The sequence below is a fragment of the Falco rusticolus genome, chromosome 5, assembly GCF_015220075.1.
Source record: "Falco rusticolus isolate bFalRus1 chromosome 5, bFalRus1.pri, whole genome shotgun sequence".
NCBI lineage: Eukaryota > Metazoa > Chordata > Aves > Falconiformes > Falconidae > Falco > Falco rusticolus.
The window spans coordinates 45,128,903-45,147,194 of NC_051191.1; the positions used below are offsets into that span (position 1 = coordinate 45,128,903).

Genomic DNA, 18,292 nt, shown 5'->3' on the forward strand with positions numbered 1-18,292 from the left:
TTATGGGACATCTAGCGCATCAGTTTTTCCCCAGGACTTTTATTCTTTGCATGAAGGCCATACTTGACCACATTTTACATATGTCTGGACATCAACCATTCTAAGAAATGGAACTCAAAATTACATGGGATAAAATGTATTTCAGACAAAATATACAGTGAGAAAGGTTTCCACATAAGTTACTATTAGTTACTTTTACGGAAATGTTAAATAAAAAGATCTTCCAACGTGAAAATATGAAAAGTTCATTTATTTCCATAGGCAACCTCATTCAGAGTACAAAGTGATATGAATTTCTCAAAACTGTTACTGTACCTTTTACATGTTTTTGAAATAACTGATCTAAAAGTTGATACAAGAATAAATTCGTTTTTGAAGAGCTGTCCAATAAATCTGATACACACTAATGCCATGCTATGACAGTTCTATTTATGAATCACAGCTGACACTACAGTAACATCACTCTATAATCTCATGAGAATCTGAATGTTTTACAATAAAACATAAAACTGCCACTAGTACAGAGACTGTACGATTAGACAAATAGACAAGTATTAAATACTTTGCACAAGGCCTGAGTTCACTATAACACGTTTTGATTTACAACTTCATCTCAGAAATCTGTACAGCAGTTAGGATTGTTTCAGAGAACTTAAAGACAATACAACTTCAGGGGTTTAATTATTCTGTTGATAGAAGTGTGAGGCCTGGAAGGCAAGAGGATCTGGTGTATGAATCCAAGGTTTTACTGCCTTGTGTAATTTCCTTGTGAAGCGGTAAAAAAACCTAATGGAAAGTAAGGTACAAGGCAGGACCTCACTTGAAAATCAGCTAACTCAACTGAAATTCTCCAGATAGGTTTCCTCGCAGCTATTTCAGAGTAAAAGTTCACAATGAGTATATAAAATGCAGCATATCTCTTAACAAAGACCAAAAAGCATCACATATACAACAGGGTATTATTTCTGTACTCCCCCTTCCTATATTTCTTTCATTGGAAATGGCACAAATCAGTGATATCCCACCCACCCACAATAAAAAACTCCTAATCAATAAACAAAGCTCACTCTAAAGTCCAAAAACTTCACCTGCAATGAGAGATCCAGTGTTCATAAACTTATGGTTTAAAAACTTTCCTTTTCTGCTCATGTCATGTAGATGACAGAAGCAGACTAAGCATGTAAATTTGTAATAGATAACAAAAGCATCATATAATTCTTAGCCTGTATGGAAGCCTTGTGGAATTTGATTCAATTCTACCTTCTCACTTAATCTTTGCTCTTTTGGTGCAATTGAACTGAAAAATCTAAAATCCTATGATCTATACACACACTCACTTACCCATCTAGAGATATACATAACATTGTAACAGGGGTTATAATACAAAAATTAACACACATTTTTCTTACTTTAAAAGGCCATTGGGGTATTTGTTTCATATAAATGTGAAACAGCTGTTGATAAAAAGACAAAACTCAACAGAAGAGGAATGTTTTAAATAATAAGGCTTGAAATGTTGTGCACCTATACATCAAAAAATTCATCCTTTTACTTGGGGTATTCAGCATCTGTACAGACCTGTAAGGCCCCAACTTTCCCACATTTCTAATTCACATCACCACGGAGAGAAGAAGACACAGTATCTTCATTAAAACAAACTAGGGTATTCCACCCATGTTCCTCATAAAATTTCTCTTCCTAGTTCCCAGATAACTGGTGGAATCCTTTACCTTTCAACAGACTCACTCTGGTACTCCTGTCCTGCACAAGCAGGTTCCACAGGCTGTTCTGTGCCTTATTCGCAACACTTGTGTGATGAAAAGGAACAGCAAATCTGCTCCCTCCTCCACCCTTGAAATGCCACTAGTGCCATTTCATTCCCTATTTCTCTCAAACCAAATGGAATCAACAGTTCTAATATGGAAAATGCTGCTGTCTTGGGTGCAGTCACGTTCCTTTAGCATACACCAGAGCAGTAAAAGCATAACTGATGCTTATACTTGAGATGTGCAGCTATTTCCACTTCTTTCCTCCTTTTTGTAGTAAATACAATAAATAAAAATCAATTAAAAAATAGGGACTTACTCCCTTACCTTTTCCTCTCCTTTAGTAATGAATATAAGTAAACCAGGTGGGCTGGGCAGTTCAGCCCAGACCCTGTTCTAACTTCCACAGCGGAACGAAGAGCTGCTTACAGTGGTTGCACAGAGTGGAAACTGTAAGGTGATGATATAATCTGCCAGGCTTCCTCTTTTCTATCTTTAAATTAGGTTGAATACAAAGGGCAGAAATCGTGTGTAATTTACAGTATTGTTCAAGGTATTGTAAAAAGAACTTATATCAGGTTACTTTTTCAGTAACAGAAATTGCAATTTCTTAATCAGATACCAATTTCAAACCTGTGTTTTCCATTTTGTTTTGCATTAGGGCTAGACAGTCCCTCTGCTTCAGGCCAAGCTAGATGCTAACACAGCTTTCCATCCAAGACCAGAAACAGAAGACAGCTGGAATGCTCACTCTTGTAACAATGTCCCTTCCTTTTACTCTTTCCCAAACAACAACTTGGATGCAAAGTACAACTGTTGCTCTCAAACAATGGTATTCCCTCTGGCCACAGCCTGAGTCTTCCAGCCTCTTGCAGGGCCTCAGAATGACGACTTGTAAGTGGAGAGATCAACTGGACAAGCTTCCTAAAGAAAAACTACTGTAGCAGGAGCCAAGTGACAAATGGCCTTGGTGACTTACCTCTTGCAACTCCTCCTTCCTTTAAGTTAAGAAGGAAGTATTAGAGAACTTCACAAACACCCTGTTTCCTGACACATGAAGTAGGAAGCATTGACAAGGAAGAGGGATTCAACCCTCTCATTTTAACTTATTTTTGCTTTTCTATTTTTCAATAACTGGAAAATTTTGTTATAACTTTTGTAAGCACCCTTTTCAGTTTTCCTTTTTAGAATGACCAGAATAGAGGAACAACAATTGCAGCAAATGAAACCAAAATGATATTCTGAAATATAAATAGGAAAAAAATCATATTACTTGAGCCAGATAAAGATCTTATTCCATAACATTACCACTGCATAGAAGAGCCTCTCTTGATTTGAACTAGTAGGATTTTTTTTACTTTGTTCTTACTAAATGCATTGTATTATCAGATAGCCCATGCCAAAAGCACATACCCCAAACCCCACAGTTTAGGAGGTCTAGTATATAAAATCAGATCAATTTATTTCACTTAATTCTCCCTCCAGTAGGTTAAATTAAAATCCAGTTCTGAAAAGCCCCCAGTCCAGGGGGATCAATGACTGAAACCCCAGATCAGGACACTGACATTTAAGACTGCCTTCACCATGAATATATTAATTTAATACATTGTAGAGTCCTAAAATATGTTATTTTTTAATATAAACTTATTTTCCAAATAATTTAGAGGAATACAGATTCAAGTAATTCTTCAAAGGCTTGCCTTAAGTTACCCTAACGAAACGCAGCTTTCAAAAGTTCACATAAGACATAAGTGTGATTGAGTGTATAGAGTACTAGTAACTGTATATTAACTTCATAAGTTTAACAGTTCTAGTACTGTACTTATGTGTACACAGATACCTTAAACATAACCTACAATGCTTACCATGAATATTAATAGTACATAAGCATCACAATGTGTTAGGTATTGTTTTCTAAACCACAACTTCACTGGTCCCAGGTATTTTAAAATGGTAGGACTAAGGCAGCAGCTATAATACATAAACAGTTATTCAAGAAATATGCTTAACGCTATTACCGCTTAGAACTGTGGAAATATAACAAAATACAAGTCACATTTACAGCATAAGGCCCTTTGGTTTCTTAAGCAGCAAATGAAAGAACAATTTCTTCAGTGAAAGGCTTTGAAAAATAAAGCATGTAGGCTTTCCATAAAAAAGGTGACTAGTTCTTTCCTTTTCAAAATAGCCAGCTATAGTCTTCAAAATATTATGTAAGAAAGCTCCTGAAATTCCTAGGAAAGAAAAAGTTAAAACCAACAGTAGTATCTGACAGAGTAGAGATTCTATCATGGGCAAGCTGAACATACACCTTCCGGGAAGTAGAAGAAACTACTGTTTGGATTTCTGGAGAGCTTTATTAAATTTGAAGTAATACAATAAAAAGGACCTGAAATACCTGTGTATTTACCATATATTCTAGAGCTTACAAATCCACATTTAAGAACTCACTTCATACTAATTTATCCTTCACGAGGACCCGAGTTAAAACAAAATTCAAATGAAACAGTTTATTCCAGTCAAGGCAATTTACGGCAGTTTGCTTTTTCACACAACTATGTGCAACTCGTATGAGGAAATCCTTTTCTATCTTCTCAATGGAGCCAAAAACTATAAAGTAATTAAAGATATTTCTGTGTAACTAAACAGTGTGTGATTAGTTACACAGAATTGTTTGGTTACACAGCTGGGGCAGTCAATGTGAATTTTACAGAAAACATTCTTTTTAGGAGGTTCCGTAACTACTCACAATCTTTTTTCCACACCTGTTAGATAGATACTGTTAGAAGCAGTATCAAATTAGCCAAAACACTGAAATATATAATAAATGCGATCAAGTCACCACATGTATTTTAAAATCTTAAAGTGGTATGTTGCTTTTGCTATGGGGCTGGTAACAGGGATCTGGCATTATGAAAGAGGTTGTAAAACCAGCATGACCATTTGAGCAGTGTTCTCACTCTGTCCAAAACTTGCAGAAAATTTTAAAACAATTTCTTATGCCTCCTGAATCTTGTTGTAGTTCACTGTCACATTGATGCTAACTATCTTATAAAAGAAGAAAGTAAAATTATTTTCTTTTCTTAGCCCCTTACACAGTTACCAGTTAGAGATCTTTCTATGTAACATGGCTATCAAAATTTTTGAGGGGAAAATGACAGTTTGCACCAAATTCAGGCAACACAAATCACCAATAAGAATTTAGCAGATACTGAAAGGACTGGGCTGCAGGGTTGCATTCACTAGCATTACCCCCTAAGGATTTTTAATGAACTTAAACAAAATTTTGTAGGAAATTTCATAGGAGTTGATTGATCACACTTCTGAATAATTGTGAAATACTTAACTTGTTCCTTTTCATCTGAATATGTGCATCCTACCTTCAGCGCTCTGATGTTCGGTAAAGAGACAGGAAATCTTTAGCACGTAAGATGACTTTGCACTTAATGCAATTCCACTGCAGTACCAGGTGAATGCAATCAATATCAGTCTTTTTTCCAGTGCAAAAGTCTTCACTGTGCTGGGTTGAAAGTTTCCCCAAGTCATGCTTTTACTAATCAAAAAAAGATGTTAATCAGCTTACCCATGATCCAAATTTCATCAATCTTTGAAAGAAGAAAACAAAACAAAACATTTTACCCAAAAAGATCTTTTAAGTCATTACTAGCTGAGCTGCTGTTTGCCATTGTGTTTGCTGGCTGTGCAAAGTTCTGAGGAGCAAAGAAAGGATTACCCTGTATACCAAAGCCAGGCTGTCCTATCATGTTCATCTGAGGCCCCAAGGCTGAACTGCTTGCATTTGGGGACCCTTGTGGGGGTACAAACTGATTAACCCACTGGCTTGATTTCTGTTGAGCCAACTGTTTCATGCTAACTTTGGGTTTCTGAGGACCAAAAAGGTTATCTAAAGGAGACATATCTGGGGGTCTGTTTTGTTGTGTCAGTGGACAGATTGCAGACGCAGCATTCATAGGACTGTAATTTGGCATATTGGCAGTTGGTACAATGTTCATCTTGGTTGTTCCTGCTGCACTTGGACCACTGAAGAAATTCTGAGTGGGGGGACCGGCTCCCATACTGAATCCAGCAGTCTGAAAACCCATATTAGTATTTAGTCCGTTTGTTATATTTCTCTTTGTGTTGTCAACAGCTGATGAAAATCCCATGCCAACACCCATAGAAGGGACAGAAGAGAAGCTGTTTGAAGATGCAACTTTAGCTTTGTTGATAGAATGGCTAGTCAAAGATGACATGTTATCTATCAAGGTATCTGTCAAGTCTCTTGTCTGCAAAATAGATAAAATGAAATTAAATACTTTTTCTGTATAACACTCTAGCAACAGTCTTTATCATTGTTCCTGCAGAAGTGGCATTCATTTTTCAGAAACTGGAATTTACTGCATGGAACTGGACACGAAATGTAATTATACACAAGAGAAATAGGTTATTTTTGTTCTTTGCTACTTAGAGCTGATTGCTATACAACTTTAATTTGACAACTAAGACTATACATGAAGTACTACCATAACCACTTGCTTACATACCCATTTCTATACCCCCTTCCCCTTTATATATTTAGTTAATAAACTCTTCAGAGCAAAACCTTTTCCAGTGTGTGTTCTTCCCTTCTTCTAGAATAATGGCCTTCCAATAATAATACTTTTGGAATCTCCTGAAATTTAAAAAGTGGGAAATATTGCTAACAATACAAATGGAAGGCAGATAAATATTTATTATAGTTTTCCCAGCTGTGCCATCGTACCACTAGTGAAAACAAGGGTGACTCACAGGAGGAAAAAAAATGCTAAATGCATATAGCACTTGAAAGAAAAAAGCATCACAGCTCCAGTGTTCTTTCTCACCTGCTTCACGGGAGGTGTTATTGCAGTTGCTTGTGGCTTAAGAGGTTGCTGACTTTTCAGTTTTTGCGCCTGCTCTTGCTCTTTAGCTAACTTTTGCTTCTCTTCAAGTGTAAGTGATGCCTTTAAAAGAGTAAGTACTGATACTAAGTTGCACAGAATGGTTATTCTTACATTGGTATTTTTATTTCATGCACAGCCCTGTCATTTCAATAATATGTGGTAGAACAATATATATTATTTATACAAAACAGAAATGGATGAGCACAAAATCTATTATAATATTAATTATATTGCTAAAAAGTACTTAAATAACTACAATATTAGAAGTAGCATAATGAGAAATATGGGCAGATCTTAAATAAAGAGGTATCACAACAAAACCATTTTAGCGTACTGTTCTTAATGCTGGGCATAAGAAAAAGTGTTCTTCACAGTTTTTGGTTTTATATGGTTACCAACTGGCACTTGATACAGAACTGCAACTGACCATGGAGCTGGAAAGGGAATTTTATTTTACTATTGCTTAAGAGGTTTTTCAGGATTTAAACTCTACTTTTTTTAATGATGAAGGATAAAATCATGAAATCATTCCCCCACAGTCTAAAATTAGCAAGAGGGTTCAGATAACTAGAAATGGAAATGGTAAAATGTAGAGATCCTGGGGAACCATTTACATAATTAGTATCATGAAAAGAATTTCACAATATTTATGCTTATGTTTAATATTCTGTCATGTCATGGTTCTTCTTTGCTTCTTGTATTTATCTGTATATTCATTTTCACTATAACTTTGAATTACATAGTAAATCTTAAGTCTGCTAACTACATGAAATTCTACATTTTATCTTCATCTCTGCAATTTTATAACAGTTGCCCATTTCCATTTTCCTATCGAAATCCACTGCTGAAGTTTCAGTTTCATTGAAATCTATAATTAAGGAGAAACAAAGTGACCAAAAATTTATAATCCTAACTGCTGCCTACTTTGTACAAAGCTATTTTCAAGGAAAAGCTTTCACAGAAATTCAAGGAAATGATTTGAAAATTTTTCAGTGGACCTTCATATGTGATTATATACAGTGCTGTGCTATACAAAAGTAGTTAGTTTTTCTTTTAAAGCTTTAAATACGATAAATACGTTCACATACTCTTTTTATGCAATTGTATCAGCCTTGTATTAAACACATGGATGCAACAGAATCCCAAAACAAAGTAAAACACACCTTTTTCTGTTTTGATGACATCTCATTCTCTTTACTATCAGATCCACTAGTTAGAAGATCAGTTCCACTAGTATTAAATACCTTGTCAATCTGTTTAAGTTCAAAGAAAGAAAATGTAGTTATTTGAAATGCTGTAACTTAACGTAACATAAATATTGACTAAGTAATTTTAAATTTGAGATTTCTGTATGTAAGTAATGCAATAAAATACTGTCACTTACCTGATTACCTGTACTACTAGATCTTGCCTCCTCAGACACACTCATTTGGTTAGCTATATCCAAAGATCTAAATAGTGCAGAGTATAAATATTATTAAAAGATAACTTTGCAGTCACATCCACAACACTAATTCAGCAGTGCAGATTATTTTTCTGCATTTAAACAATAACAAAAAATTGCATTATGAAAGCACTGCCATTTTTATAGAATGCCTGTAGGAGACTGCAAAATTATAATATTCTAAATTGTAAAGGTTTCCCAATGATTATTTCACATGGTCTTAGCTCCTCCTTTTGAACAAGGTGACACAGACTTTAGGTAGCCCAATTTAATTTGTCTCAGAAATATCAGCTTGTATCAGACTCCATAAAACAGCCCTCCACATCTTCAAATATCACAGCCTTCTAAAAGGCTGCAATGTTTATGTTTCTTCAGCATGGTTTATTTCTCAGCAATTACAGAAAAGCAACTTAACATATAGAAAGCAAGACATAAACTGTTCTAATGGAGCCCAGTATGAACTTTTATGTTTAATGAATTAAAAATTACTGACTCTAAAAGAATAAAGTGTGACTGAACTGTATAAAAGCAAAAGATTTTACTCTATAAAGCCACTAACATCACAACATTATTACCACTCTAGGACTTATAAATCTTCTGACAACTGTGCTCATCTGAGGAAATTCTTGACTGCTGAACTAAGAATTACCTAGATTTTTTTTTATTGTTATGGCTAGAGTTTTCTCACATTTGCTAAAAGCTAACTGACATTTATCTCTGCTCACTTGTTCCTTATCTAATACAAAAATAAACACTTACTTCTGTTGCTCTTGCATGACATGAAGTTGCTCAAGTTTTGTTTTATGCTCTGCCTCCAATCTATTAAGCATATCTTTTATCACACAAATAAAAGAATTGAACTGAAAAAGAAATATACAAGAAATTTGGATTTTGCAGTGATGGAATTCAGACACATGTAACTTAAAGGTAATACCTCAAAAAACTTACATTATACAATGCCAGATAAACTGCCGATTTTAAAATAATTTATAATCCACCTTCACTAACTTGCATTAGATACCCAAAACCGAGAAGAGTGTATACTGAAACAGTGAAAAATACGTATGTCTAAAGAAAAACAAAAAGTGGGGCAATGCAGACAAAAAACCCACAGAGATTAATATTACCAGATTCATTTAAAAAAAACCAAAACCTATTAGGTATTCCATTTCCTACTATTTCATAGCAACATGGCTGCAATTCTACATTACCTGCAATATTTACAAACAAAGGGAAGAAACATTAAGATTGTACTTTAGCTTTTAATTTGAATTGTAATTATGTTAGTAGCTAACTGCTTTTGCAGGATATTTGGAAGGTGACAGTATACATTTTGAAACTTTATACCAGTTCAGTTAAATCTACTGAAAAATAACAAGCATTAAACATGCAAATACAGTAATACTGGAAGGTTTTTTTTGTTTTGTTTGTTTTTACAACAGACATACAGCAATGTGTGACTTTTTCTCTGACAACAGTTTAAATTTATTCTCTGCCAATTATGAAGAAAAAGCATGCAAAACAGTCATGTTCCTACCTGATTGAGATTAAGATTGTTCTCAATACTAAGAGGAATCAGATGGGGTAATACTTTTCCTGCAAGTTGTTCTTTGGTAATTCCCAACTTCTTATGAGTAAATGTACATTTGTAAATACCTGGCATACAACATCAAAATAGCAAAAATTGTTTAGTAAACAATGTGAACAAACTCCCAGTAGCTTGCTCAAATATGTATTGATCATCTGAATGTACACCAGCACTGTGTGCAATAAGGGACAACCATGAGCAAGACAGTCGTAACAGCTAAGTACTCATCCACAGCACAAACATATTATAGTAAGAGGCTTTGCTACAGTTCAGAACAAGCGCAAGTCCAAAGTAACACTTGGCAGCTATGAAACCTGGTATTAGTCAATGTATTGTTCTGGTCAGTGATCTGAGAATATGCATCTTGGAACAGACCACGAGCAACTGAGTTACCACAAACTGACAAAGTGCCACTGAGAAACTAAGGGTAGTTCTCTCTCTCCTGGCACATTGAAGTGCCTAGGATTAACTATCACACTGCTCTCTGACTGCATTTTACAAAGACTCTTACCTAGAAGTTTGGGTCTGTGCTACACATAGGATCAGAAATCATGCAGTCTTTATCTGTTCTAAAGCCACTGAAAAAGAATACTGACAGGCATGAGGATTCCAGTGTTAAGCCTACAAGTTCTATAGTGTTTCTAACAGGAAGGTTCCTCTGCTGAAATAGTCCACCTCTGGTGGCAGACACTGAACATAGTAGCATAAAGGAAAAAGAGACTTTCCTTACTTTCTATGGTTAGTATTAGAACAGAGCTGTCAGCTGGCCAAAGAGGATACCACATACAAGATGGAAGGTATTATGATTCCAGAAAAAAGGAGAGCCTGAGTATATAAAATTGATTTCAGCCAATCATTTCCAAACTAGGGTTCACTTATCCACTGTATCCGAGTAGAATTCTGGAGTAATGCAACTAATGTAAAAGACACTATCCCTCATTCTCAGTCAGCAAATACAAATCAAAGCTGTAAGGATTAAGGGAAACAGGCAGCTTTAGATCGGTACCGACAGATGCCTTCTCACTGATTTTAAGCAAATCAAAATAATGCTGCCATCACATACTATTACAATGCTTAATGAAGGCTGTTGCTGGTACAGCTCAACTGTTACAAATGCCTTCTGTCTACTGCTTCAGCGTCAGTAAGAGAAAGGGTCAGTGTCTTCCAGACGGCCATGCAGGCACCTCTGTTTCTTGGCAGTGGCTCTGGTCACCTGGTCTCCTTGAGCCCATTCAAGTTATTGAAATCACACACCCTGAGTTAGGCGAGCACCTGAGTGGCACTAGGAAAGCACAACTGCGAGTAAGGCCTCCCCTCCCAGAAGTAACAAGCCATTAGGCATTTTTAGCTGTTTTGTGAAACCTCACCCAGACTACGCTCCATTTCAGTGCAAAGGCAGCCATGTTTGTTTACATGTCCAACAAAATGAGTCTAACAAAACCTGCAGTGAAGAGCAATAGATTTGTAGACAACCATTTATAGCATCTGACATGCAAGAGTGGTAAGAGAAGGCAACATAACACCTTAAAGTCTCCAGCAAGGTGCTCAGTATCTGAAAAGACGACAGATCATATACTCTTCTGAGGAAAACAGCCTCTCTGGTTGTGTGGACCATACAGACTATGAAAGTGTCACAGCCCAAGAACTGCAATGAGCAGTCAGAACTACACTGGGTCTTGAAGACCACAAATATAGGTACTAGTGTTCAGAAGTACCAGCAATACATAAGGTAACTGAACAGGGGCATACTGAAGAACCAGAAACAAGAAGTTTTTAATAGTCATTTGAGCAATACACTATGTAAACGTTATCAATGATAACACAGAAAGCTCTCAGATCTGCAACATCAAAGCAAAAAAGAGGAGAAAGTTAAAAGCATTAATTACCTAAAATTCCCATTAGCACTGCAGGTTCCTTGGATGGAATTTGTTGTAGAAAAGGTAAAATATCATCAAGCACAAACCATTTATCCAAGTACTCCAAAATCTTGCCTAAACACACTAGTGAGTTTACTCGGACCTGTGAAGTATCATAAGAATTAAACTTTACCATATTTTTGCCTAAGAACAAAAAAAACGTACAAAACTTACACTTAGAAGAAAGCAGGTGCTACTAAAACTACAACGGAACACAATTCAACAATTTCAAAATATTATTAAACAGAATAAGCTGTTAACAACTTTAAATGCTGTTAGACTAAAAAATTAAATGGTGCTTTTATATTTGTAAAGGGTAAAAAAAAGTCTCAAGAAGAAATCAGAGCACATTGATGGGCTTTTCTTTAAAGACAAAACAGAAAGCAAACATAAATAAAGGTAACATTCTGAGGAGATAAAATTATTAGGATACTTACAGCAAGAGAAGAAGTTTGCAAACATGCATTTTTAATTCTTGGAATTAATGAGTTTTTCATTGATGGGTAATCTATTAAATTGGCAAACGTGGGAATTATGTTTAGGCAAAGCTCCTATAAAAAAAAATTCCCCATAAGTTCAAAAAGAAACATGCATGTTTATTACAAAATTAGTATTATATTACTCAAGATCAACATTAGTTTAAAATGTCTTTTTAAGCCTTCCTTTTACAGAAATACTAAGGAAATATTATGTTCAACTAAGCTGACAACCTATCAGACTCATGTAAAACCAGCTAGAATAATAAAGCATCATGATATATATATAGAAGCTTGGAAATGGATTTCAGAAAGAGTATTCACAAATTTCTAATAAAGTATTTGGACAGCAAGAATACCTTGCATTTTCACAGAACACCTTTATATATAACTTTTATTACATCAAACTGTAACATTTTCCTGTATAAGTCAAGCAAACCTGAATAAGTACTACCAACACTGCAGCAGCACAATGATAAGCTGAGAGATAAAAGAGCGTATTCAAGATTAAACATACAAAAGCAACAGAGAAAAAAACCACACCGATTTCAGCTCAATCTCAAAAAATAAGAGACATATTAAGTATATGTTGCAAGTAAATACCTGAAAACCAAATTAATGATGCAGGAAAAAACCTCACACCAGATAATTAGAAACCAAAACCCTTCTCCATAATATTGCAAAGGTTTTGCAAAGGTAAAAGTCACACTGGATTATCCAAATCCTTAATAATTTATCTCCCCCTCCCATTCCTGACTGCCTTTGGGTAACTGGAAGTTAATTCCCATAGAAGAATGATTTAAAGAAAAAAACCACCCAAACCTTAGAAAGGTAGAGAAAGCACAAAGAGAAAAATTAAAATATAGATCCATAAAAATGTCACCAGAAGGTATATTAATATGATTTTACAGCAAATTAGGCCTTCCAAGGTAACTGTCAGCACATATTCTTACCAGCAGAACCTCAGAGTAAGCTACCCCTCAGTGATTGGTAAGGCATGCATGCCCACATAGTTTCATAGTTTCTGCTGCACAGGCAATGTAGTATAAATGCACATTCTACTTTTCTATGGTGGCTAGTAAGAATTTGGGATAAAAGCATGAGAACAACAGCCAAACAGTTAGTCTCTGGAAAATAAGGGAACCAAATTTTATTTTACTAAAACAAATTTTCTTTGTTAAAACATTCATCTGTTTCAACACTCAGGAACATTACACAGCTTTATAATTTTTTTCAAGTAAACAAACATATGAGTATAGAAAAAGTTGGCATAGCACCTTAAAGAAAAGAGAAAAAAAGTTTTAAGTAAAGGCTGCAATTACTATACCTGGATCTGAATTGAAGGTGCTTCCAAGGCTCTATAAACCATTGGTAAAACACTGTTCTTTATTTCATCTGGTGGAGTTTTGGTTAGAAGCAAGTCCATTTTTTGCAGGAAGATCAACAAGATCTATTAGAAGTACAATTCAACAGTCAGAAGTTTTACCTCCAGAAACATTAATTATAAGTTAAAGTGTGTTGTATCATATCATAAGAACTTCAGAAGTTTTCTTATAACTCATTAAATGTGATCACTTACCATGTTGCTTGCCTGAAGGCATGGAAGACAAAAAACACTTTGACATATTATTGAATTTTAAAAACAGCAAATACAAATCAAACAAAATATGCATGTTCTAGACTAATCCTTCTGAAATAAGAAATCATAATGGGTAAGGAATTCCTGTTTCTATTTACAACATGGTCTTTTTTTAAAATTCACCCACAGAAAATCTTTATACATGCATCACTATTGAAAAATCTAAACTTTCAAAAACCTATGGCTCAAATGCTGTCCTCAGAGCATTTGACCATACCTCCACAGATAAAAGCTGTAATCCCTCTGTATCTAGAATCAAAACAGGGATACAATGAAAAGAATATTATAGCTACTATATGCACACAAAATAATTTTATTCTATTTCACATGGGAATTGTGTATCATAAAATGAAAAATCCCAAACAAAAAAAAATCATATCATGTTAACCTAAAAAGCAACACTAGAATAACATATTTACACAGTGGGATTCACCTTGCTCAGGCTTAGCCATCTAAAAGTTAGCTGCTATTCCAAATTACTCATGCAGGCTCAGTCTCCAACAGAGCGAGCTATGTAACAACTCATGACACTGTCTTGATAGGTCAGACAACTTCCTACAGGTGACACTGACTATCCATTGATATCTAGACTCCTTCTCAAGAACAGGTTAGGCTAGATTGATAAACCGTGGTGAATGCTATCGCAATAATAATAAAGGGCCAAATATTTCATAGGAGGGAAAGATTTCAATTTTTAAGCCTAAAAATACATAGCAATCAGTGCTTGTATGCCAAATAAACAGAAGCATCAAAGTGTAGAAATACAAGTGTACCAAGACCACATTACAAGTCTCCCCCTTTCATTTGCTTTCCTTTACAGGGAAGAAAAATAAAATATTTTAAACCGTTGTTAATGTGTTTTCTTATAGCATATTTACAAGTACCTAAACTGTACACATACACACACAGATTCATTCATTCTGTGAACATTGATTCTGATGCAATATCCCCAAATTTGGGAAGATTAGGGTGAGATTGACCAAATCAGTTTTAAAGTTAGATTTTATAATTATTCTTCAATAAAGAATTTTATTTGTCCTAAACTTGGATTTTTGAAACCTACACCCGCTCATAACACTGTTCTCTTGTCTAGCAACCATGTAATACTGTGGCATGACAGTTTCTATGTTAGTTAAACATAACAGTTTTGGAGAAGGATCATTAGATTTGTTTTGCAAATTTGAAAAGGGCATGAATGAAACCTGACTTAACAACTAGTAAAGCTCCTTTAAAATAAGAACCAGATGTTTGAACATACAACAGACTGCTTTTAAGTTAAACATTGTACTACACAGTCATTTAGATTCCACAGAAGTATTTCTACTGTTTTCCACTGGCTGTCAATGCTTTTCAATTAAGGTAACACAAAGCTGAATTGGTTTTGGTATCTACCTGTCTAACTAGAATGTAGTTCACACTGTTCCAATAAACCCTTTTTAGTTTTGGCTTTTTAGGGTCATATTTGATACTTTAAATCTATTTAAATAGAAACTAAGATGTTACAGTCACAGATTCACACATATCATCTAATAAGCAGCAGCGACGGCACTCTAAACGATAATGCTAAAGTGTTTCATTCATTAACACAGAGCCCAGTACTTTTCAGGGTACACTTTGGCGTACTGAATTAGAAAATTAATTTACAGCACATCATATGCTAACTCTCTATGGATTCCCCTAGATATAAATTAAGGATTTGTCTACACTGGGAAGTTATATCAGACTAAGCCAGGATGTTAATTTACAGCTGCCCTGGTTTCAGCTGGGATAGCATTAATTTTCTTCATAGTAGCTGGTACAGCACTGTGTTTTGGATAGAGTATAAGAATAATGCTGATAACACATGGATGTTTAGTTGTTGCTAAGTAGTGCTTACTCTAAATAAAGGACTTTCCCAGTTTCCCACACTCTGCCAGTGACCAGGTGCACAGGAAGCTGGGAGGGAGCACAGCCAGGACAACTGATGGGAACTAGCCAAAGGGCTAGTCCATACCATAGAACATCATGCCCAGCATATAAACTGGGGGGGAGTTGGCTGGGGCTGGCTAATCGCTACATGGGGACTGGCTGGGCAGTGGTCAGCAGATGCTAAGCAATTGCATTGTGCATTTGGGGTTTTTTTCCCCTTTGAGTTTTATTACTCTCTCCTCTCTCCGTTTCATTACTATTACTATTGTTACTGTTACTATTACTATATTTTATTTCAATTCATAAATTGGTCTTAGCCCACAAGTTTTACTTTTTTCCCTGATTCTCCTCCCCATCCCGCTGGCAAGGGGTCAGGGGTGTGGGGGTCGAGGGAAGTGCGCAAGCGGCTTCGTGGTATCCAGCTGCCTGGGGTGAACCATGACAACAGCACACCTGCTACTCCATGCTAACTCCAATAGGATGATATGAATGAGTAGTTTAACTAAATATTCCATTCTCATACTATAAATCCCCTCACACAAAGACGTTGTGAACACTGGATAACAATTTCTTCATACTGAATTACAGCAGCTTCCCAACTCGAGTATCCTATGAAAGCTAAGGAACAGGCCCCTCATATAAATCTAAAACATCTTGAGAGAGCATTTGGAAGAAACACTAGCACCTTCCCTGTCCACCCCTCTCTGTGTGATACAAATACACATTGTTGCCTAGCGCAAGGAGGGTCAGATCTGGAATTCTGTCCTCTGGCATTTTGAACCTTTGCATTTTTTTCCGCAATTCCTGGTATATTAACTTCGAAAACCTGTCCTAGATTACTTAAACTTTGCTATACTAGTAAGACCCTAGAAGTAATAGTGGAATGAGCTATCTAGTACTTAGTGTGCATTAAAAATGTCAACATAAGAATGTAATACATAGTATCTAGAAAGCTACAGAAAAGCTTGGCAAAGCTCACTCTTTATGACCCCAAGTCTGTATTTTGCTCCTCTAATTTCTCAAGAAATAAACCAGCTTTTGTGCACATTATGCTCCAGATGCAACTTTGAGACAAACCTTTTGCAGTGAGGACTATCTCACAAGTCTGGTATTAAAGTTAGAAAAACACAATGTTACCTTTTATGATGAAACAGCACAAATAAGGTATTCACTGGCTTTCAGTTGGTTAGATGTTTAATTTTTTCAAGACAACAACAAAGCTAACATAAAGCCTCAGTATACCAAAGGTAAATGGCATTAAGTAGTTCTAATTTTCTGAGGTACTTTCAGTTAAATATTTGTCCCCTTTCCCCCTTCCCCAGTATGCAAGTTCTCTGATCTTGTTTTCTGAAACTCAGGTCTACTTTCGCACTCCTACATTTATCTTGCCCCTTAAGTGCTCTGCAGAGAAGTAACAGCATCCAGCAATAAAATAAGTTGAACTAGAACAAATGCGTAGCTGTCTTATCTGTGGAGGCACAATGCCTAACTTTGTCACAGAATTCTCAGGGATCATCATGCACGTAGCGTTGACAAAAGGATGTGTTTTTTCCTTTGCAGTAATGATAATGTCTTACTACTTTTACACATGTAAAAAACAGAAAAGGTGTATTTTATTTAGACAATATGTTTGTCAAATAAAATGATAAAAATTTCAAATATTCATGCACAGCCCTCAAATAAACACTATTTTATTATCAGCAATGAGAAGCACTTCAGAGTGTCAAAATTATAACTTTTCCACCTTGTGATCCCAGTGTCAGCAATCTGGATACAAGAAAAAAAAAATCATAGGTTCAGCTACTGGTAGAACATATGTAAATATTTTACTGTACCACCCTTCTCAGATTGCCTACATGAGTGATCAAATAGTTATAAATTTATCTTCTACAACCAACCAAAAATAAGAATTGAGTGATAAATTAAGTGTTTTCTTTTTTGCTAATCTAAACTCATCTATAAATGCAAATATTCCCTCAGAAAACCCATCTAAAGAAGCAGGGGTAGAGGCTTTGTGAATTTCCTGGAAAAAATCTATTTCATATGAATCAAGACTGACTGCCTGGACAACTACATGACAGGCTGGGCAATCTGTGTGAGCTGGAAAAGGGAAATAGAACAAATAGTAATTTTTCAGGGGAAAAAAAAAAACCAACCACACCAAAGAGAAAAACTGTAATCTGAATATTAACATACCTGGATTGGTTCTTGCTGCTTAAAAACAGGACCAAGATCAGGCAGAATGAGCCTGATATATTCTTCTTTGGTGCATTCTTCAGCAATTAGGAGAACGTTAGGCAATACAAAGGGTACCATATCAGGATTCACAAATTCAGAAGTCAAGCAAGGCAAAATTCGCTGAATTATAACACGCTAAAAGAAAAACAAAACCAAGCATGCATCACATTGTACTGCATTGCAGTAAGTTACCATTGTGACAGCTCAACAGCTTTCGTACTAACCTGATACTTGTAAAAAAGCAGGCAGATAACTTTCAGTTTTGAACTCTCATTTTCACCATATACTTTAGCTAATTCACACTGTGCTACTTTGCTTACTTTTCTTGCACTCGAAACGTAACTGGAGACTATAACAACTATGAAGGTGAACAAAACCCAATTAGCTGTACAGAA

At 35.6% G+C, this 18,292-nt stretch overlaps 1 protein-coding gene across 3 annotated transcripts in view; it reads right to left on the reverse strand.

Annotated features, from left to right (window-relative positions):
* Nucleotides 1-229: 229 nt before the first annotated feature.
* SCYL2 (SCY1 like pseudokinase 2) overlaps nucleotides 230-18,292 on the reverse strand; it is a 41,359-nt gene continuing 23,296 nt past the window's right edge. For 2 of the 3 annotated variants that reach the window (XM_037388737.1, XM_037388739.1), the window contains 11 exons: nucleotides 17,856-18,032; nucleotides 13,692-13,703; nucleotides 13,440-13,562; nucleotides 12,074-12,187; nucleotides 11,607-11,739; nucleotides 9,670-9,788; nucleotides 8,892-8,992; nucleotides 8,073-8,139; nucleotides 7,852-7,941; nucleotides 6,629-6,748; nucleotides 230-6,052 (listed from right to left, as the gene is read on the reverse strand). In XM_037388737.1, coding sequence (XP_037244634.1) covers nucleotides 5,402-6,052; nucleotides 6,629-6,748; nucleotides 7,852-7,941; nucleotides 8,073-8,139; nucleotides 8,892-8,992; nucleotides 9,670-9,788; nucleotides 11,607-11,739; nucleotides 12,074-12,187; nucleotides 13,440-13,562; nucleotides 13,692-13,703; nucleotides 17,856-18,032 — 1,707 coding nt within the window. In that variant the 3' untranslated portion in view covers nucleotides 230-5,401. The remainder of the gene's footprint in view (nucleotides 6,053-6,628; nucleotides 6,749-7,851; nucleotides 7,942-8,072; nucleotides 8,140-8,891; nucleotides 8,993-9,669; nucleotides 9,789-11,606; nucleotides 11,740-12,073; nucleotides 12,188-13,439; nucleotides 13,563-13,691; nucleotides 13,704-17,855; nucleotides 18,033-18,292) is intronic. The other variant, XM_037388738.1, reaches the window with a different exon arrangement.